General features: G+C 37.0%; 1 protein-coding gene across 2 annotated transcripts in view; it reads right to left on the minus strand.

Annotated features, from left to right (window-relative positions):
• Positions 1-23,453, minus strand: part of LOC150077331 (single-stranded DNA-binding protein, mitochondrial-like) — a 142,063-nt gene that overhangs the window by 25,017 nt on the left and 93,593 nt on the right. For both annotated transcript variants that reach the window (XM_090386362.1, XM_090386363.1), the window contains exon 6: positions 8,347-8,435. In XM_090386362.1, the coding sequence (XP_090242488.1) occupies positions 8,347-8,435 (89 nt within the window). The remainder of the gene's footprint in view (positions 1-8,346; positions 8,436-23,453) is intronic.

Here is a 23,453-nt window from a genome sequence, read left to right on the forward strand (position 1 = left end):
AAATCTTCAATCATATAAAAAAATTAATTTTAAGATCTTCTCTTCATTCCTATTTTTAAAGCTTTGTAACTCGTTACTCTGTTCTCACTTGCACGTTTTGTGTTACTTGCAATTTGTGTGTGCCGTGTTCTTTGTTATTGATTGCTTATCTTTTTACTATTTTAAATTTTAACCCCCACCCACAAATGTCAGTGAACTGAAATGTCAACTTGTTCATATGTACATATGACAGTACGTATTAATTATTCCGATTATCACGTATATTCTTCCGATTTTCATGTATCATTTAATTTTTTAACTGTTAAGGTAATAATGGGTAAATTTGTGCTTAATATATCTTTGCTTTTATAGCCTGTGGATAATATTCCTCCTATTTTCTCTAATTAGAATAGCTGTTTAATAGAATTAAAATTCAATTGACAAACATGATTACAATGACCGGCGCTTACTACACACGTATAGTGAACGGTACTTTACTATGGCGAGTTCGTCATAACATGATTTGATTGTACACTGAACCAATTGTAAAAGGGGAGGGGAGTACATTGTATTTTAAACTATTTATGTGAAACTTCGGATAATTGGGGCAGCCGCTTAATCGGGCCAAAATGCACTAGTCCCGATGTGTCCCAAATAACTGGAATGGACTGTATATTTATTTCCACAAATACATTACAGTAAAAGCTCAGTTATCTGGCATTAGTGCAGAATGGAAGGAAGGGGGGTTGTTAGTTGCAGAAGTGTTACTCACATAGGTACCTACAAAATAACAGTAATGCTCATCAAATGGCATTACACTACTACATTATACCAAAAAAATGAAATGCTGTAAGGTGAAGTTAAAAACACATTTATATGACTATGCAAACGTCAGAGTAGAAACATTTTGCAGCTATTTATTTATCATATTTGCCAGATAATAAGATGCACAAGACCATAAGATTCATCCATGAAGGAAAATTTTTGTTTTAGTGCACATATTGCACTCGTTGCATACTGAACAAAATGTCAACAATGAAAGAAGCTTTAGTTTGTTGTTGATATTAGCATTAGTAGAGGCATATGATGCAAGAAAGCAAGCTTATGCAGCATCAGCCAAAAAAAAAAAAAAAAACCCATTCCCATTTCACCTCTCCGTTCGTTCGAAATACTTATCCAGCTCAGCCTTAAATTTATTTAGGCTATCAACTTCCACAACAAGGGATGGAAGTCTGTTCCACCAACCAACTACCCGCTGGCTAAAGGCAAATTTCCGCACATCTATCCTACATCTGTCTTTCCTCAATTTGAATTTATGCCCTCTCAGGTGATTAATTTGAGCAAGAGGAAGAATCCCATCAGCATTGAGCATGCTCAAACCATTCAAGGCTTTATACACCTCAATCAGATCACCTCGCAGGTGCCTAGTCTCCAGACACTGTAATTGGCAAAACTTAAGCCTTTCTTCATAAGAGCAACCCTTTGTTCCAATCACTAATCTTGTTACCCTTCTCTGTACTCATTCCAGCAGATCTACATCCTTCTTGAAATGAGGCCTCCAGACCTGTATACAGTACTCAAGGTGTGGCCTGACCATTGCCTTATACAAGGGAATAATCACCTCCTTATCCCTGCTAGAAAAATTCCTGAATATCATTGACAAGACACCATGAGCTACTCTTGCAGCCCGTCTGCACTGCTCAGAAAACTTCATATCTGCCTGCACAATTACTCCCAGGTCCTTTTCATTCTCTACTACTGTCAGTGTAGTACCACAGAGTTGATATGTTACTCTGGGGTTACTGTTTCCCATATGTAGTACTTTATATTTGTCAATGTTAAACTTCATTTGCCACCTCTCAGCCCATCTGCTCAACCTTTCCAGATCCAGATTGCAGCAGCATACTGTCAGTAGTGTCCTTAACAACCCTATCAACCTTTGTATCGTCTGCAAACTTGGACATTAAGCTTGATATACCATCATCAATATCATTTATAAATACAGAAAACAACAATGGAGCCAACACTGAACCCTGAGGGACTCCACTAATAATATTAGTCCACGATGATGATAATAATAATAATAACTAATCATATAACTAAGCAATCAAATTCGTGGGCTGAAAAATTATCATTAAAATCTATAAAAATCAAAATAAAAATCTGTTCATTTCCATTTGTAATAATAAAATAAAATTGTAACTGTGACAATATTACAATTAAAAATATATTCAAGGATATTTTTGGATGTTTTATTTTCCTGTAACAAACAAGGTGTCTGTTCACTGTTCAGAGTGTCAGGCTCCAATCCATAAACATTTTCTTTGGTTGAATACTGAAATCTCTTGGACTTTCAGTGATTCAAATCAGTCATTTAAATTCCTGAGTCAATGGCCACTACTACTATTCTGAATGCTGATTTATTCTGAAGAGACTCAATGACATTAGTCATTTAGGTGTAATGACTGAAATAGGTTGAATCAGCCAAATGGCTTATTTTGCCTATCATTAGTTGTTTTTGTTGTTGTTTTTTGGTGCAAGGGCTACTTAGGCCATATTGTACCTATCACTGTTATGAATGTTACATATGCATGGTGATTGTGATGGCATTACTCAAAAATGATCATATAATTTGATCTTTTTTGTGAAGTGAAAGAACTCCAGCAGATTAGCGTCATTACCTATGATGTGGCAGAGTGTCATGGGTTCTTTAAGGTTTGGCAGAAAGCTAAAAGAGACTTGGCGGGCAGTGTTGTATAAATACACTCAATAAGAATATGCTTCATTGTGAGTGGACAGTTGCACTGTGTGCATTGTGGAGGATCATTACCTGTGAGGAGATAAAGGTGGGTAAGATGACTGTGGCCAATTCGTGCTCTAGTTAAAATTACTTCCTCCCTCCTGTTTATGCGGAAACTGCAGGTCCACGGTTTCGGTTCAAGTTTTATTTGGAGGATTTTATTGTGCGTTTGGGCTTGCCATTGAATTCTCCATTGTTCTTTACACATTCTTTGAATGTTACTTTTGTAGTCAAGATATGGAACGTAATACTGTGATAATTCTCTGTCGGATGGTTGTTTAGCAGCATAGTCTCCTCATTCGTTTCCTGGTAACCCAGCATGGCCTAGGATCCAGCAGAAAATGGCCACTCGTTGGAGTTCTTGAAGATCCATCAGTTTGGATTTTATGAGCTTTATTAAAGGATGTGTTTGAGAAGAATTGTTCTGTAAAGCTATAATCGCACTCTGGGAGGAGTCCGTATATATCATTTTTTTTTTTTTGATTTGGTAGTTGTTGGCGCATCGGCTTCTGTGGCCATATTGCACCTCCCAAGGTTTTTGCAGTACTTTGATCCAAGCCCGAGGCGGGAATCGAACCCGCGACCTTTGGGTTGCCGGGCAGGTACTTTACCCACTCGGCTAGCCCGGTCGGCCATATATATCATGCTTTTATGGATGGTCAGATGGAGGATATTTTCTACTGCAAGTTTGATGGCGTATAATTCAGCTGTATAGCTGCTGCATTCATTGGGAAGTGATACGGAGAAGGTTTTATGAAGGAAAACGGCTGATGCACCCACTCCACTCTCAGAGTTTGATCCGTCAGTATATATTTTTGAAAAATGCAGATAATTTTGTGTGTGGGCAATATGGAGTTGTTGTATATTAACATTTGCAAGAGAGAGTTTTCCCCAGTTTAGAAAATAACTGTCACAGAGTGGTTTAATAGACGTCCATGGGGGATCCGTACTACTTAAATCTTTAAGAACTTTATCAGGATGTATATTCCAAGTTTGTGATAATGTTTGAGCTCTGAGAGCAAAAGGCTGAATTGCTCTAGGTTTATTTCTATAGAATGTTGTGAACTGTGGGTCATTAAGTATCGGCCTAATGGGATGGGTAGGTAGACTTTGGATTTTAGTTGTATAGTTAAGAAGTAACATCTTTCTCCTGAGACTTAGTGGAAGTTCATGAGCATCAATATAAAGACTTTGAACTGGTGAAGTTCTATAAGCGCCTATAGAAATCCTCAGGGCAGAGTGTTGAATTTGTGCAAGTTGCGCTGGCACGCTCTCCCTAGCAGAATCATACACCGGGGCACCGTAGTCAAGGCGAGATCTGATTAGGGCTCTATACAAATGAAGTAATGTGTACCGATCTGCACCCCATGATGTAGAAGAAATGACTCTGAGTATGTTCATTTTTTTCTGGCAAGATGTCTTTAGATGTTTAACGTGCTCTATGAAGTTCAACTTACTATCGAAAGTCAGACCAAGCAGACGAATGCTGCTCACAACTGAGATAGGCTGATTTGTTAAGTGTACCTCTGGATCCATCTTCCGTTTGTTACAAAAGTGAACTACTTTAGATTTTGAACAAGAGAGTCGATACCCATTCTGTGCCATCCATAACTGAATATTATTAATTGAAATTTGGAGCTGCCGCTCAATGAAGGTCATGTTTTGAGAACTGCAAGAAAAAGTGAGATCATTGGCATAGAGGTATGAATTCACAGTGCTGGGCATATTTTTAGTCATATGGTTTATTCTTATTGCGAATAAGGTGGCACTGAGCACAGAGCCTTGTGGGACCCCTTCTTCTTGTATATATGTTTGAGAGAACTTGTCGGTATCGGACTTGAAAGGATCTGTGCTGAAGGAAATTCAATATGAAGTACAGTAAGTGGCCTCTCAGGTCAAGGAAATGCAGATCTCTCAGGATACCAAAATGCCATGTGGTGTCAAAGGCTTTTTCTACATCAAGGCATACCATGAGATCCAGGGCTGATCGATTTTTCCTGAAACCAAATTGATTGTCAGAAATTATATTTTTAGAGTCGAGAAACCAAGTAAGTCGATGGTGAATTATTTTTTCCAGGGTTTTACTTAAGCAGCTGGTGAGAGAAATAGGTCTATAGTTTTCAGGAATGGAATGATCTTTTCCTGGTTTGGGAATTGCTATTATATAGGAGTGATGCCAGGAACTTGGGAAACAATGTTCAAGAAAGATGCGATTGAAAAAAGTGAGCAGTGAAGAGACCGATTCTTTATCTAAGTGTTGGAGCATTATGTAGTAAATTCCGTCGGGGCCTGCAGCACTGTGTTTTGAGCTAGATATGGCTTCTTGAAGTTCAAGCATTGTAAGCGGCTGATTATAGGGTAAAGCATAGGTTCTAATATTTTGATCTTCTGGAATGATAGATCATATGCTGTTGAGGCAGATAACTGTGAAAAAACAGTCCCTAGGGCATTCGCTATATCTCTAGGAGAAGAAAGATCCTGCCCATTCCAGTTGAGAATTGGGGAGGATAATAGGGGAACTTTGCCACTTAGTTATTTTATTTTCCGCCATATTATTCTTGAATCAGTATTTTTATTAATCGAGCTCGCAAATCGAATCCAAGATTCACTTTTAGCTTTCTTCCTAATGTGACGGGCCTTGGCTCTGAGTCTCTTGTAGTTTATAAGATTGGTGGTGGTGGGATGTTTTCGAAACAGATTCCATGCTCGGTTTTTTTCTTTTTTTGCACCTTTGCACTCTTTGTTCCACCAATAGTTTATGGTTCTATGGGTTGTTGACTGTGATTGTGGAATCGCAGTGCATGCAGCAGCCAGTATTTGTCTCGTGATGTGATCAGTAGCTCTGTCAATAGGACAGGTTTCGATGATCTGATCATCAAAGGACACTCGGGAAGTGAATTTTGCCCAATCTGCTCTGTGAAATTTCCATTTTACGTAGTTTTGGGAAATTATGGAATGTCCTGTTTGAATCTTACATATTAGCGGAAAGTGATCACTATTTAGCGGGTTGTCGAGGACCGTCCACTCAATACTAGGGAAGAGGATCGGAGAGCATATGGAAAGGTCTATTGCAGAAGTTCTACCCGTAGAGAGATGGATGTAAGTTGGCAAGCCAGTATTTAGTATAGTCAGATTTTGTCTGTCAGCAAGCTGTTCGATAAGTTGTCCTCATCCATCTGCATTGGGAGAACCCCACAATGGATGGTGTCCATTGAAGTCACTCAATAAACAGATAGGGGTTGGCAACTGCTGAATAAGATCTTCCAGTTCATGGATGGTATAGGAGTGATTGGGCAATAGGTAGATAGAGACAATTGTCAGAGTAATACCAATCACAATACGTGTTGCAACAGCTTCGATAGAGGTTTGTAAAGGAATTAATCTGCAAGGTACTAATGAGTCTATGAGTATGGCTACCCCTCCGTGAGCATTATTTGTAGCAGTTCTGTCTTTTCTAAACAGTGCATAATTCTTAACTGAGAGTGATACATGCCGTGTTAAATTTGTCTCTTGTAGGCAGATGCCTACGGGATGGTAACGATCAATTAACTCGTGGATATCATCAATGTTACTGCGAATTCCTCTACAGTTCCACTGTATGATTTGGTGCATTATTTGATTTTGTTACTTGAGGAAGATTCTGAGTCTTTTTTATTCCCAGGCTGTTTGTGGTGATCGAGTTTCATTTTCTCTTTTCTTGGAAAGGTTGGGCGTCTGGTATCCATGACATCTTCTGCACGAAGATTTAGGATAGGTTCATTTGGGTCAGTTTGTTATCAGTGTCCATATTTACTGAAGTGATATTGTTTGTCTTCCTATTTGTAACTGAGTCGGTTTTTGACTTTGAAATATCTGATGGTCTATGTGGGGTTGCTGGTGGGACTGTGACAGGGGTGTTGTTGGCTCTATCTACTACCTTTTGCTCTTTCGGAGTCTGTTTCATTGATGGTGACAGTATAGATCGGGCCCAATCTGTAATCGATATGGTTGGGGAACTGATACTTCAGTTTGTGTTGCTGCTGTTTGGTATTTTTGCATTGCTGCTGCATATGTATACTTAGGTGCGTTAAGCATAATTTGCTTTCTTGCCTCTTGGTATGTGACCTTTCGTTCTACCCTGTACTTTTGGATTTTTTTTTCAGTTTTCCAGAGGTCACATGATTTGGAGTAGGCTGGATGCACACCTTTGCAATTCAGACAGTGCGGTGTTTTGGCGTCACAGTCTGTTTGCGAATGTTCTTTCGACCCCACAGTTTGGGCAGACTGGATCTCCTCGACAAGCCATTTGTGCGTGACCAAATTTTTGGCACTTGTAGCATCTTATAGGATTCGGGATAAAGGGTCGTACTCGGCAGTTGAGATAGCCAGCTTTGGACACTGGATGGCAAGATAGGTGTTCCGAATGTTAGGATGATTATGTTGCGGGTGGGAACAAGTTCTCCATCTTTCCTGATCATGATGCGTTTGGCTTGTATCACTTTCTGATGTTTGAGTTCTTGGGCCAGTTCATCTTCTGTTACATTTATCAGATCCCACTCTGCAATTACTCCCTTGGAAGTATTGAGTGTTGCATGAGGGGTGACTTGAATGGGTCGTCCGCCAAATATTATTAGTTTCAACAGTCTCTCAGAATGTGCACGACTCACTGTTTCTACCAAGAGGTCTCCAGATCTGAGTCTTCTCACCATTTTGGGAGAGCCCGCCACATTTTCCAAACATTTCTGTATAAGAAATGGTGAGAGAGTGCTCATAGATTTGTCCGACAGACTATGTAAGATAAGGAATGATGGGCATTCCTGTTGGTCTGTGTCTGTACGCAGTTGTTTAGACTTTGTACATCGTGAGAAATTTCATGGTCAGCATTGTTGACGGTACTGGATGAGTGCCTAGGCTGCTCAAGCTCTGGATAATTGTCGTAGTCCATGTTAGGTTCCTTTTTGCCCTGGGAGGTTGACTTTCCCTCCCAAGTTTCCGGCCCCGCCACGGGGAGGCAGGAGCAGTGCCACAAGGAGGTCAAGCGGTTAGATAAGTTAGTTGGTTAGTAAAATAGAGTAATATATGTAATGAAAAAGAAAGGTGAATTTCCTTCCTTGTTCTTACTTTGATTTTTCAAGTATAGAACTGAATTATAAATGAACTTCTAGTAATAAACGATATAACTTAAAATGAACTTTTATTGCTGGGAAATATTGCTATATATTCGCACTTTGAACGCTTGACCCCCAAATTCGCTTGGCACCTAGGGCCTATCATTAGTAGACACCACTGCCACTTTGAAACTCAAATTAGCCTATATCAATAAAGTTGTAAGGCTGGATCCTATAACAGTGAAAAGCCTCAAAAAATTCAATTCAAATTCAAAAGCTATTTCTGTATGTAGACATCATTAAGATTCACTGCACATGCAATAAGAAAAACTATACCGGCCACTATAGTAGTAGTTGTATGACTGACTGCTTTATCCTTAATTTCCACATCATACATATTCTTCCTTCAACAAATATCTGATTCCTAAAAAAAAAACAACTATTTAAATGCATAAAAATTAACTATAGGAAAAACCATACCTGCAACTATAGTAGTAGTTGTATGACTAACTCCCTTATTGTCCTTAATTTCCCCATACAATATTCTTCCTTCTACAAATACTCGATTCCTTAAAAAAAATAAAATAACTGTTTAAATGTATTAAAATTAACTATTTAAATAATTAACACACAGTGGTGACAAAACTCACATTTAATAAAACTCAGAACAGGAAATATATTAATAAAATAATCACAAATAGTTCTGTACATGTGAAAAATATGCAGGAAGAACTGTGGTTTGCAATTTACTTATTCGTGGTTAAGTTTCTGAGGCCTGTTGCAAATTGTAGGCAGCTATACTACTACTCAATTTTTATATCTCAATGATGCTTCATCCATCACAAGTCAGATACTTGGTCATCCCCTAAATCAAATTTAGCTCAGTAACTGCAGATGGGGAACTCTGCAACAGCTATGCATTCATCAGTCTGAATATTCCTGTCACTCAATCAGGTGATTTTATTGCTTGATCTTGGTTAATTTTTGGCACATTAACTATTCAGTTCACAAAATACCAGTTCTTATGGTATCTAATTAATACAGTAAAAAAAAAAAAAAAAAAAGAAGCAATTTCAAGAATTAGGTCTATAAACAATGAAACACTTTCTAGTCAAATTGCTGATGCAGAACCTTTCAGCATAAGAAGCAATATCACTTGTTGGCCTGTGCTTGAGTTCTGAATAAGTTTACAATGCTAATGAGAGTGACTTACTTATTTTGGAGTGTTTTACCAAAGAACACTTTAGTTCATAAAAATGGCAATTCCATATCAGTCACAAAATCAGCAAAGAATCAGTAATGCTCCTACCTTGTGAAAATTCCACTGGAAGTCACAAAATGTTTATTGGTGAGAGGACAAATAACAGGAACCATAGACATTAAAACTGCTTATTTTCTGTTCTCTAAAAGGCCACAAGAACGGCTGGGTAAGTGGAAAATTGTTTGATGAATGTCTGAATTTGTTTCATCTATAAAAAAGATATTCATAGTTATGAAAATACCAGACAAAAACTCTACTAATTGACCACTGAAAAACTGACCAGACATTTTGCATTTTTATCAACATTCACATGTGAGGAACTTTTTACGGATGGGGATTCTAGAATTATATCAAATTCTAACAGGTAGCTAAATCATTTTGTGATAACTGAGAGGAAAGTGGAAGAAAAACTGTTAAAGCAAAAAGTAAATAAGGCACCTGGGGTTGATGGATCTATCCAATTATATTAAGAGAAGCAGCAAAAAGGTAAGCAAACTTTTAGCCATAATTATGAGAGCATCTCTGGATTCAGGGGTAGTACTTATGGATTGGAGATGTACGAATGTTTCCCCCTCTTCACAAAATGTGATCAAAGAGGGAATGAGTACAGATCTGTGAGCTTGACTGTTACAGGACAAATAATGGAATCACAAGTTAAAGAAGCATTGCTGGCCTATCTATACAGGAATGCAGTTATATACAGCAGTAAGAGCATGGATTTGTTAAAGAGCAATCTTGTTTGTCAAATAAGATTGGATGCTATGATGCAATAACAAAGGAACTGGATGCAAAAAAATAATTTTGACATCATATACTTAGATTTCAGAAAAGTTTTTCATACCGCTGCACAAAAAACACAACTGTGCAAACTGGAGCGGAGTGGCATTACGGTCAAGTTACTTCTATGGATAAAGGTTACGGTCAAGTTACTTCTATGGATAAAGATTACGGTCAAGTTACTTCTATGGATTATGTGGTGTTTAATGGTGCGCTGACACCTAAGGCCATAGTCCACCAAGTTAAGATAAAATATATATATATATTAAAAAAAAAGTATAAATTCAAATACATGTGTATAAATTAATGAACTGTAAAAAGTTAAAAGCATCAGACATTGTCCATGTCATCTAAAATCCATGACATTAACACATTCTGCTGAACGTAAATGGTACAGCCACATTAATAAAATCTGTAAAACATAAATGTTGTGCATTGGTAAAAACAGGCCATTGCACATAAATATGAATAATAGTTAAAACAGTTTTACAATTTTTGCACATAGGTGGGGTCATACACCCTCAGCAAAAAAAGTGTCAGATGACTGTGATCTATGTGAAGCTGATCAATAACTTGATCTTCCTCTCTCTTCGGGCCTTGTGTAGAATGAATTGGCACTGCTTGATTATAGGCTTAATTTGCTTTACTTTGCAGGCTCTCCATGCCAAGAATCCTGGGAAGATAGTTCGTTATGTATTGTTTGCTGTAGTTTGTATAAGGGACTGACAGAGCAACAGTTATTCAAGAGGACTGCTGATTTTGCAGCATCATCAGCTGTTCGCTACTCCTGATCCAATGTGGCTTGTGATCCAGCAGAAGCGGAATATTAAATTCAAGTTCGAAAAGAGAGTTCTTAATCCAGTTCTGCAACTGGATTAGGATTATACTTCACTGTCACACTGACATAAGGCCACTGTAACCTAGTGGTCAGGTGTGAGGGCATAATTACTAATGCACTGAGTGACAGGTGTTCAAGCCCATGGCTGCTAAATATGCTACTGTTTCTTGTATTCTCTCTTGTGAACTCCTCTGACCATGTGGTCATCCCAGAGCATAAACAGAAAATGTATTTATTTATTTATAAAGCCTATAGCAAATTTGATGAATTGGTGTATATCATATATCTTTTATTATTCCTAACTTTTATATGATCCAAGACTAGTTGCAAGCATCTCAGCGACATATATGCTTTCTCATGGAAGCTGGATGGACTTTATTTTATGCAGAAGGATAGCAACTGACTCCACATATAATTCTGACTTAGAGCCATCTGTATACACTGGTAGAAAGTCAGAATATTTTCATTCAATATGCTGCAAAGAGTTGCTGGTATAGAACTGGTGGTGTGGCAGCCTTCTTTCTCCCAGATCTTGAGGGAGAAGTCACAAGTTAGAATGGTGGAAGGAAGAGATTTTCTCATCAAAACTCAAAGATGGGCTTGGCACACCCAGGGTCCTGAGCTGGATATCATCATTCTTCTCTTTCTTGGTGATTCCCTTCTACCCCTCTCTTTCTCTCTCTCTCTCTCTCTCTCTCTCTCTCTCTCTCTCTCTCTCTCTCTCTCTCTCTCTCAGGGTAACTTGGGAATTTTTTTTGGCTGGTGCAGCATAAGCCTCAGGCTTCCTTGCACCATGTGGCTAAGTAGTAATAGTAATAAGATGGGATGATTGAGCAGGGACTTCTAGTAAAAGCATACTGCAAGGACAACTGCTTACTTAAGTCAAAGAGAAAGAACTGGCTCATTTGCTTCAACGTAGAGGGCCAAGAGTTCTGGGGAAGGGAGAATGATGTTACTGCAGATATTTTTTAAAAATGTTTCCCCTAGAGTATTTGCAACTGCAGTTGAATCTGCAATCAGAGATCCATTGTGCTCTAGGATCACTGAAGGGCATGGTGATCATTTCCAAATTTTATTCCAGACTACTTTTGAGCTAGCAGCCTGGGTTATAGAAGAGGTAAAGCAGATCCAATTCTCCCTGGCTCTGATATTGGATTGGTTGGTTGATTTGATGTTTAATGGCGCATTGACATATGCACGTTTAAAGGATATTAAATTTTCTGTGGCAGAATATCTCCCATCCTTGTGTAGGACTTTTTTTTTTGTTGCTGTGCATTCTGAATTCCAATAAGGTTTTGGTAATGTGGAAACCGTGTAGACAGTGGTGGGATTCAGCCTGTTCGCACTGGTTCGGCAGAACCGATACCTAATTTTTTGTTGAGTTCGGCGAACCGGTTGTTAAAATGGCACTTGTGATCAGGGTTCTCTCTAAGGTGGGTGCCTGGGCAGCCCACCCACTGTGGAAATCGCAAATTTACATTCCTTACTCTTTTTTAACGTTCATCTACGCAACAGCACATTCCAAGTGCCCATAGTAATGTTCATTCCATCCATAGGTGAAAAAAATTAGACGGAACTATGCTTGTAATATTTATTTATTCATTTCATAAAACTCATTATACCTTTAATGAAATACTACATTTTTATTCCCTCGTGTTTGTTACTTAAGTAAACAAACATATAACATAAAGAGAAAAAGTGCCAAACAACCAGAGAGTGACACACTGTCACTTGTGTCAGCTTTGTGTTACGCCCTACATTCACACGAAATATTATGAGTGCATTGGTGTTCCCTGATCAATAAAAACAATAGGAAGCTAAGACACAATGAACCAAAAGAAATATAGATTTCAAGGGTTATCTTATCGCCCATTTCGGAAGCTGTGGAAGAATGTTCTTCCATGTTGGAATCCTTATGCCAGTGTGTACGTGGTAATTAAGACGTTTTTATCACAACTTTCCCGTGACAAACAGGTTTGTCGTACACATTATTCTATTGTATTTAATCTGCAATGCCTATGTCATTTATTAATTCAGCAAGAAATTTTCGTTTAGTATCGATAAAATGAAGAAAATGTATGTTCTGACTGATGTTTATCAATGGTATAAGCAGAGTGCTTTTTTTATAAAAGTTTATGATATGACGACATGTGGACAGAACCAGTAAAAATATTCAAATATATAGGCACATATCCACTCCTGCTCTATAATATATTAAAATAAAATATTTTTTACATTTTTTGCAGTAGCCCTTAAAAGGATGAAAAGGCAACAGAGTTTGACAGATTTCTTCAACAAGAAACCAAAATCAGAATTTGTTGTATCAGAATTGGCCTTGGATGGTACAAAACAGTCACAAGCACAACCACTCCAACTTGAAGAAAGCAGCACATCAATTATTGAAAAAAAAAAAAAAAAAAAAAAAACAATAACAACTCTAAAATTGAAAATAATCTTCCTGAATGTTGTTGTTGTTGTTGTTATTGGTTTTTGGGAGAATTAACAACTATGGCCATATTGCTCCGGGATATGCGGTGATCATTCCCTGACCTTTCCGCATCTTCCGTATTTGGTGGTGCTTTCTGAATGCTGGACAGTGCAACGATATAACAATTTTAAAGAAAAATATGACGGACTGGTAATTTTTAACAAAAAGTTAGGTTGCAAGTATTGTGCAAAATATGACTTTATAAAAGAGAAAAGTGTTCATGTGTCAAAAGAATGGAAATGTTTTCAGATTGAGGCATCAGGGAAAAATAAAGAGGTACAACAAGCTTCTCTAAGGAAAAAAATGAAAGAAAATTTTTCATCAAAAGCTCATAACATTTGTAAAGAGAACTTAAATCAATGTGAGCAGGATTCAATAACAAAAGTAATAGATACGATGAATGAAAAATATTTAAGTGCTACTTGTAGAGTATTTAATACAGTTTACAGCCTGGCAAAAAGATGTAAACCATTTTCAGACAGAGAAGATGAGATAGAAGTGAAAATTAATAAAAATGGATTAGATATGGGAACAGGATTACATTCTCGTAAAACTACTGTGAAAGTAGTTGAAAAGGAAATTAAAAAAGAAATATTTAATAAAATTATTGAAAATAATCTGAAAATATGTTTGATTATTGACAAAGCTTCAACAATATCCTGCAAACCAGTTATTACACTTTTCTTAAAAGTTGACGATTCAGTTACATCACCAACAAGATGCAGAGACTATATGTTCTTCAGTTATGGAAAGTTTAAATAATGTTGGGCTTACTAAGAACTACCTAGAAAAAAAATTTAATAGGATTTTGCTCCGATGGTGCCAGCGTTATGCTTGGGAGAAAATCTGGAGTGAGCACTAGGATTGCAAAAGAGTTTCCAAACATAATAATATGGCACTGTTTAAATCATCGCCTCCATCTTGTTTTAGATGATTCGATAAAGGAAATAAAGCAAGTAAATCATTTTAAAATATTTATTGATAAGATATATACTATTTTTTATCAATCCAATAAGAACCAAATTGAATTTTCCAAAATATCCAAATAACTTGGAATTGAAATTATAAAGATTGGTAGAGTTTTGGGACCAAGATGGGCTGCCTGTAGTTTAAGGTAAACCCTAGCTATGTGGCATGCTTATCCAGCGCTACATCACTATTTTTATTCAAATAAAAAGTACTTAGGTATGGCTGCCCGTCTTGAAAATATATATTTTATAACTGATTTGGCAATGATGATATTTTAAACGAAATTTCTTTTCTTTCAAATGCACTGCAAGCAAGAAATATAGACATAATAAAGGCTGAAAAACTCGTGATAAGATCTATTAAAGCATTTCAAATGCTTGGAAAGGAAAAGGGTCCATACGAAAAAAAGTTGATGAATTAATTACTTCAGAAACCTTCAAAAATATAAAATTTGTAGAAAATCATCGATTTGTTGGGCTTCCTTGGAAAAGACTTTTAGAAAAGTCTTCGTAACGAATTTGAAAATAAGACTAATGGATTGTGAACATTTAAAAGCAAGTTGTAGCCAATTTCAAGATAGGAATAAATTACAATTTCTCAATTTTTTGGAGCCAGATTACTGGAATATTGAAGAAGTACTAGTTCCATGGAAAGCAGCTGAAGAACAATTGCTCGTATTTAATGACATTTTTAATTACCAAATTGATATTAATGATTATCAAGATTTCGTGGAAAACGTTTTAAAAAATTCCCAGAATTATGCAATTCCTGAAAGTGTTCAAAGAGCTAAAAATATTGTCAGAACAATTGCTGTAAGTTCAGCAGAAGCGGAAAGGGGTTTTTCAAAGATGAACATAATATGTTCAGAGAAGAGAAGTCACCTAACTGTTTCTAATATATCAAACACAATGACTATTAGTCTAATCTGCCTACCTCTAAAGGAATGGGATCCTACTCCTACAGTGAAAAGATGGTTAAAGATAAATCACTCAGCCGATGATGCTCGGATAATAGCGAAGAAAATTGCAAGTGAGGACGCCAATCAAGAAGCAATATGGAAATATCTTAAATAACAGTTTTGTTTTTTTGTCAGGTATTATTTAATATTTTTTCATTAATATTTTAAAATTCTTTCTTATAACATAATCTAGTTTTGAGGACCTCTTTTATTGTTCTTATTTAAGTATTAACTGCATGAAATAATAAACTACCTTTCGGTATATAGTTTTTTTATACTTAGAACGGTCAATTAGGGCAGCGAACCGGTTGTTAAATTATTTGAATCTCACCACTGCGTGTAGACATTTCTGGAATTGCAGATGCTGCTGCATCACTGATGGGATACTGGATGATTCTTGTAATATCAAACTGTGCCAGATATCTGTAATGTCAAACTGTATCCAGATATCAAACAGAAGAGATGTCACAGGGAAGTGTAGTTCCAACAGGGATTTTTTTCAACCTACCATGTGAACAAAGGAAGGAGAGTGGATAGCGAGATCAATGGTACACTTCCCAGAAAACTTCTGATGCATGAGGGCCTGCCACTATTTATTGGTTGGATGTGTTTCCTGGCCTCTTGACAAAAAACGTACAGTTCTGTTTTCATTTTTTGAATTTTTTTCTTTTCCTTTCAATGCTCATATGCAGGGTGCTCTCCTTGGCAATTTGTACAAATTGGCTTTGAAGCTGAACATTCCTTGCTCTTGCAGTTTTTGGCATCACATTAAGCACAGGCCGGTTACCAGGATAGGCTGTTTGTGAGTGATTGTATTTTCAGCACTTAAATCACTTCAGAGGATTTGGAATGTAAATCCTTATAGGGCAATTTAAGTAGCCTGCGATGGAATTTGGAGGCCATGGGTGTTGAATGTAAGGGTGAAAACTTGAGTAAGAACAAGAATCCTGTCCTTTTGTATCAACATTCGCTACACAGCTGTCACACCTTGATCGCTCAATTCAGAGTAGACATCTTCTTCAGAGACATGAAGAAGAATCCACTTTGATATGACACCAAATGAAGAGTTAAGTTTTATTATGGGGGGAAAGGGTTATGATGACAGATTTCCCTTATTGACGTGGCTTTCAGAATTTGCTGGGGATGTTTTGGACACAAAGCTTCAATTAAAAGGTCTCCAGAATGCAGTCTTTTCAAATTTGGAGATCTTGCCAACCCTTGTAATCCTTTCTGGATAAAGAAGGGTCAGGACTGATCAGGACCTCCCATCTTGTCGAAGCACAGGCCAAAGTGGTGTATTAGAGCCAGGGACCTCAGCCACCCTTTAAGAGTTGCAGGCTGACCGGGCTAGCCGGGTGGGTAAAGTGCCTGCCTCGCAACCCAAAGGTCGCGGGTTCGATTCCCGCCTCGGGCTTGGATCAAAGTACTGCAAAAACCTTGGGAGGTGCATTATGGCCACAGAAGCCTATGCGCCAACAACTACCAAAAAAAAAAAAAAAAAAAGAGTTGCAGCACAAGGCTGCACAGGCCGGATTCCAATGATGTAACCCTAGAACCAAGGATTGGACAATGGAAACCAGTGATGCTAATCTGTAAGGCCAGCATCATCACTGGGAGTTCCCCTCTCCATGCAAATGTACCCAAATCAAGGGGTGGATGAGTGGTAGATGGAGAGTAGTTATCAGTGTATCCCCCCCCCCACAGAGTTCAGTGCCGGGCCCCTGTTGTTTTTAATATTTATTGATGAAGCTGTTGTTGTTGTTGTTGTTGTTGTTTTGGTTTTTAGGAACATTAGCAACTAAGGCCATATTGCTCCGGGATATGCGGTGGTCATTCCCTGACCTTTCCGCATCTTCCGTATTTGGTGGTGACGGGCTCGAACCCCGGTCTAATCTAGAAGCATGTGATACGCACTACTGCTCCTTCCCACCTGGCTACGGAGGCACCTTGTTGATGAAGCCACATCAGGCTTATTGTTTAATTATCAGATATAAAGGTTGGCAGGGTAGTTAATGCCAGTAATCAGGGTATGCCAATGCAACAAGATCAAGAAAAATTAGGCAAGTAGGTTGAAAAGTGGCATTTGAAGTTTCACACTGACAAATGAAAGGCACTGCATATGGGTAGCAGTAATCCCAGATCCACATTCAAGGCAGTGAGAACGAAAAAGACCTTGTGAGGGTAACTGTGCAGACATGAACTTTTCTGAATAGTGTAGGCAGGCTGCCAGGACAACTCATGGTGTTTTGTTAATGACATATGGGAATTTTACCAGCAGGGATAAGGAAGTGATTATAGTACTCAAGACACATCTTGAGTACTATAATCACTATAAGCAGGCCTGCGGTAATCAAGGATGTGGATCTGTTGGAATAGGTGCAGAAGAGAGTAACAATATTAGTGATAGGAACAGAAGGACTCTCTTATCAAGAAAGACTTAATTCTTGCAATTGTAATGTCTACTATGAACATGGAAGAAGATTTGATGAAAGTGTTTAAGGCTTTGAATGGATTAAGTAAGCTAAATGCTGATGGCATCCATAGTCTTGCTCAGACAATATACACAAGGCAGCATAAGTTTAAATTGAGGAAGGATGGTTGCAGGAGAGCTGTATGGAAATTTTCTTTCAGCCAAAGGGTAATTAATTATTGGAACAAACTTTCATCTGGCATTGTGGAAGTGGGTATTTGAATAAATTAGCCAATCAGAGGGAATGGACAGGTGATATGGGAAGTGTGTTTTTTTCTTTTTTTTTTTCTAGATGATGCTACAAGCTTGTTTCCTTGCATAAAATTTGCCACTACTAATACCAATTCTTGATAATAGTCCAGATTATCAAGAAACAGATGGCAAAAATTTAACAATAGTTCTTCTAATGCAGTCAATGGAGAAAAATGTGATTCAAGCAATCAATTTATGGAACCAGCTTATTCATGCAGAAGTGAAAACTGAAGATACTGGCAACTACATTACGAAGAGGTAACTAAAAGTTGTGTTTTACCTTGCTGGGATTCTATATTACCCAAATTTATTCAGACCTTGTGAAAAAAAAAAAAAAAAAAAAAGAGGGTTGAAATCAAATAATTTTCTAAAAGATTTAAAAACTGGGGCCAATGAAAATGATGCCAGTGAAAAACTGATATCACTTGTTGACCTAATAAATCAAATAAATCAAGAAGGTAAATTAAGTTGGAGGGAGGTTACAGACTAGAATAAAGAAAAAACGAAGAGGATTAAGGAATCATGAAAATGCTGTTTTATGTTTTTTCCACATTAATCAAATAGGCTATAGAAAATAGCATACCAGCTCACAAAATCCAGATTTTATATCAACTCTGTAAATGTGCATAAGCAAAGTTGAAGTAATACAAACAAAATCTGTGATTTTGATATTGTGTAGTATGTTCTGAATAATAAATCCATATTGTAAATTGGTAATTTATGCAATAAAATGTGTTTTCATGTTATAATCTTGCTAATTCAAACACCTTTCATTAATTTGTCCAGACTACCCCAACTGTACCATACACTGGTTTGGAAATAAACACGTATTAATTCAACTTCAAGGTATAATTTTTTAACCCTTTCAGGAGCGAGATTACTAAATATGTACGAGCTCAAGAAAGTAGAAGTAAGTTTTCTACTACTGTAGAGTGAATATTTTTGTGGAATTTTTAAAAAATTGTAAAAATGAAAACTTTGCATGTAAATGCTTTTAAATATTACTTTCTTTTTATTTTGACCTGATTGTCCAAACATTAGGATGAAATTATTGCCAAAAATGAAATCAGAATTTTAAAAAAATTCAAAAACAAAAAAATTGCAAAAGAATTGAAAAAAATTTGGGGGAGGGAAAAAAACAAAAAAAAACTGGTGATTATTACTATTATTTTTTTATGTAATAATATCCTTCACATCTATTTGTTTATTTTTATCTGAATTCCAGAGTGTTTTAGCTTTTTTAAACCCAAATTGGATGATAAGGGCTGACTGGTGCAATTTCCTCCTTTGATTTATAAAGCTATTTATAAAGCTCGGCCTGTTATCAGCTGGAAAGACAAATATGGCAGCACATACTGAAAGATTTCAAGGTAATCTGCACATAAAGGGATGCGTTATTTGAAATGTATTTGAAATGATCTTGAGCTTATGTAAATATATGTGCACATTTCCTAGGTCTCACATACAGTGTAAATTTACATATATATTCCAGAAAGGGTTAAACATCAAAAAATGTACAAAGAGTATATAAAACTAGCTTCAGCTTTACAGCAAAATATATATACTGCATAACAGCAAATATCATTATCAAAGCAGATAAACTTAGCTCTGATCTGTGTTTTCTAATTCCATTCTTTATAAAAACAAAATAAGCTATTTTTCTACCTGCCACTGAGATAAAACTCGTCCCCTGAAATACCGTGTGCAGACCTTTAATATTGTGTATACACTGGACATTATTTGAAAAGAATGATAGCCTTTTTTATTACTTTTTTTATTTTTGAGTCACTTTTTTTTTTGCACAGATTTAAAAAACACACACCACACCACTAAAATTCCATATCCTCAATGACTTTACTCCAACTGTATGATTTAATTTCTACTACTCTTGTTCCATTTCATATTACAAAAAAAAAAAACAATGTTTTCAATGTGTTTACATCTAATCAATGATGTCTAGTTCTTGGTTTTATATAATGTATCTCAATTCATGTGTAGCATCAGTAATCAAGAAAGTGGCTGTTAATTTCATTTTCAATCATGCATTTTATATTCAAATTTGTGAACAGAGCCTTATGATAAGTACATAAAGTGACTAGACACCACAGTAGTTCTATAAATGGATACTTAATCTATTCAATAAGTTTAATTCTTAATCCATAAATTTAAATTTATCAAATGATTAACTAAACTAATTTATAGGTAAGAAAAGAGAGTATAGTATATCCTTGTTAACTGATAATGGATTATTCGAAATGCAATATATTTTTAAGTCACTCCCATTCTCTGACCAACAATATTGGATTTTGCATGTATTATATGCATGTAAGGATTATTTTGAAATATGCCAACATCAAAATTCAAAAAGACTGCTGAAACCAGCAAACATTATTATGTTTGCTGGTTTTATTTATTTCTGGGAAATTCTGCATACAATTTCCCAAGAATTGTATGCAGAAAAATGGATGTATACAGGTAATTCATTTTGTTTATGCTGCTGGAAAAAAAATAAATAAATAAAAAAATACACTGACTGCTAATGATACAAAATGATTTCCAATGCAGAAAAGCTGTATACCTTTGTCACCACATGTACATGCTCAATTTGAGTGAGAGAACAACAATGAATGTACTTCAGAGAAAAAAGTACTTTTGCATTGAAAGACTTAAAAAAGCTAAAAATATTCTTCCTAAGGAATTTAAAAAGAGGCATGTGAGCTGGTCACAGAGTACTTGAATGAATCAGTGACAATTCTGATATTACTTCAAAGCAAAAAGGGAGATAATGCTAGTTTGCGGGCACTGCTGTAAAAAAGCATTTGACTGCAGTCATGAAATTTTACCATGGTTATTGAATAGTTCTAATATCTAGAAAATCTTTTTTTTTTTGTTACGAGTTATTTATTTTAGTATATGTGTAATATCTTCCTTTCAATAAGCAGCTTCCATGGTTAATATTTTCAGTGAATAGCAACTTACTTATGAGCTTTAAAACACAGATTTAATCCTGCACAACCAAGAAAAAAAAACTACACAACTGTAATAAAATATATGAGCTGTACTCAGACATTGGGTATATTTTATCTACCATTCTCAGTTGTCTAAAGTGATAATGTCAAAAAATTGGAGAAATTACATACATTTTCACATGTATTGCAGGTATTAAATAGCAATTAATATCCCAAGAATGGATAGCCCTCTCTCTTTAACAGTTTAATACAATTCTACATAATAAATTACAAAATGCATATTTTAATGTATTAACGTACAGAGTGTATACAGCAAATTGCATGACTAGTAATGGTGGCAAAAACGAAACTTAGCAATCTTGTTATTACACGCAGTAAGAAATTTATTAAATTTCTCCAAAGAGCATATACACAGATGAGCCAAAACATTATGACCACCTACCTAATATGACACTGGTCCTCCACGTGCACTCAAACAGCTAGTACCCGGTGAGGCATGGAAGCTACAAGATTTCTAATTGTGTCTTGTGGTATCTGGTACCAACATGTAACCAGCAGATCCTTTAACTTGCATTGGTTAAGACGCCACAGATCAGCATTGCTGTTCCAACACAAACCACAGATGCTTGATGGGATTGATGTCTGTGCAATTTGGAAGCCAGGGCAATACCTGGAAGTCTTCCTCATGTTCTGCGAACCAATCTCGAACAATCCGGGCGGTGAGACATGACGCATTATTCTGCTGAAAGATGGCACCGCTAGAGGGGAAGACCCTTGCCATGAAAGGGTGTACCTGGTCGGCAATGAGGTAGGTGGTAGATATCAGAGTGCACGGCACATGAATGACTGAATCAGTGTATCCCAGCAGATCATCACCCAAAGCATGAAACCACAGCCACTGGCTTGTTTTTGTTCCACAATGCATCTAGGTGGCATCACTTCCCCAGGTAAACGATGCACACATACACGGGGGGTCCACATGGTGCAATAGGAAACTTTATTCATCGGACCAGATGACCTTCTTCCAATCACTCAAGGTCCAGTTTCGATGCTTGCATGTCCATGGTAGGCGCTGTCGCCAGTGAACCGTGGTTAGAATGGGCACTCGGAGCGGCCTACGACTACACAGCCCCATTTTCAGCAGAGTTCAACGTACTTTTCAATGTACTATTGAATACACCATGAATTGTCAAACTAATAGAATAAGCTTATCTGCAAAAATATCTAAACCTCCCAAATACTTCCTAGTTCATTACACAAATATACGTGGTCTCAATTCTATTTTCAACGATGTCCATTTCCACTTGCAGTCTGCCAAACCCCACGTACTTTTACTGACAGAATCTCAGTTATCGGTTTATTCAACTACTGCTCATCTCGGTTGCCCAAATTATTTGCTATATGATTCCTTTTGCCTCAAAAGGTGGTACTTGTGCATATGTCCGTTCCACTATTCCCTGTCAGAGATTGGTTTTTGGAATCTCCTCTTTTCGATCTTCTCTGGCTTAAAATCTCTCTACCTCATTCTGTCAAATTCATCTGTTGTCTCTACCGTTCTCCCAACTCCACTAATCACTTGGGGCTTTTTGAGTTCCTCTCTTTGCAACTTGACTTTTCCAGTCCAACTTTCCTAACAGTCAGGTAATTTTCTTTGGTGATTTTAATGTTCACAACTCCAGCTGGCTTCCATTTTCTAGTCACACTGACCTAGATGGCCGAGACACGGAGGCTTTTGCAATTACTAATGACCCTGCACAGACTGTTTATTTACCTACAAGAATACCGGACAATCCTAACCATACAGCCAACACGTTTGATCTTTTTCTCACAAACAACCATTCTAAGTACACAGTCGAAGTGAGAGGTCCTTTAGGCACTTCAGATCACCACTTGGTGATTGTCTCTTCTCTAATGGAGCCTTTATCTCATGGCTATTCCCAACCTCATATTATTTAGCATTACAAGAATGCAAAATGGGATGACCTGCGAGATTTCTTTTCTTCTTTTCCTTGGTCGGAATACTGTTTCAAAACTTCTGATGTCAAAGTTTGCTCAGATAGTGTCAGTGAAATTATTCTTGTAAGAATGGAAACTTTTATCCCACACTCCACTTTAAAATCTCGTCCTTTATCTAAACCTTGGTTTTCCAATAAATGTGCTAAGGCTGTTCAAGAGAAGAACGTTGCATATTGTAATTGGCTTGTTTCCAATTCTTCAGTTTCATTTTCTGCCTACACCAAAGCTTGCAACAATTGTATAGCAGTTATTAATCAGTCCAAACTAGATTTTGAACAGGCTAAGAGTAGAAAACTTGCTTCAATGGTAGCCAAGCATTCTGGTCTCTTGCCAGAGCCAATGGCCGCAACGTTTGCCCATCTCTGCTCCCACCTCTGTCAAAACCAGATGGTTCTGTTGTCACTTCGACCAAAGATAAAACTGGCCTGCTAGCATCACATTTTTCTTCCAACTCATGTATTAATGATCTTGGTAAAACACCTCCCACCATTCCCAACATGCTCCATTCAATGCCTCATGTGGTCTTCCATAAAAAGGATGTCAGAAGGATTTTGACGAATCTTGATGCTAAGAAAGCTCCAACCTGATG

The sequence above is a fragment of the Mastigoproctus giganteus genome, chromosome 12 (genome assembly GCF_048544385.1).
Source record: "Mastigoproctus giganteus isolate SK-2022 chromosome 12, ASM4854438v1, whole genome shotgun sequence".
NCBI lineage: Eukaryota > Metazoa > Arthropoda > Arachnida > Uropygi > Thelyphonidae > Mastigoproctus > Mastigoproctus giganteus.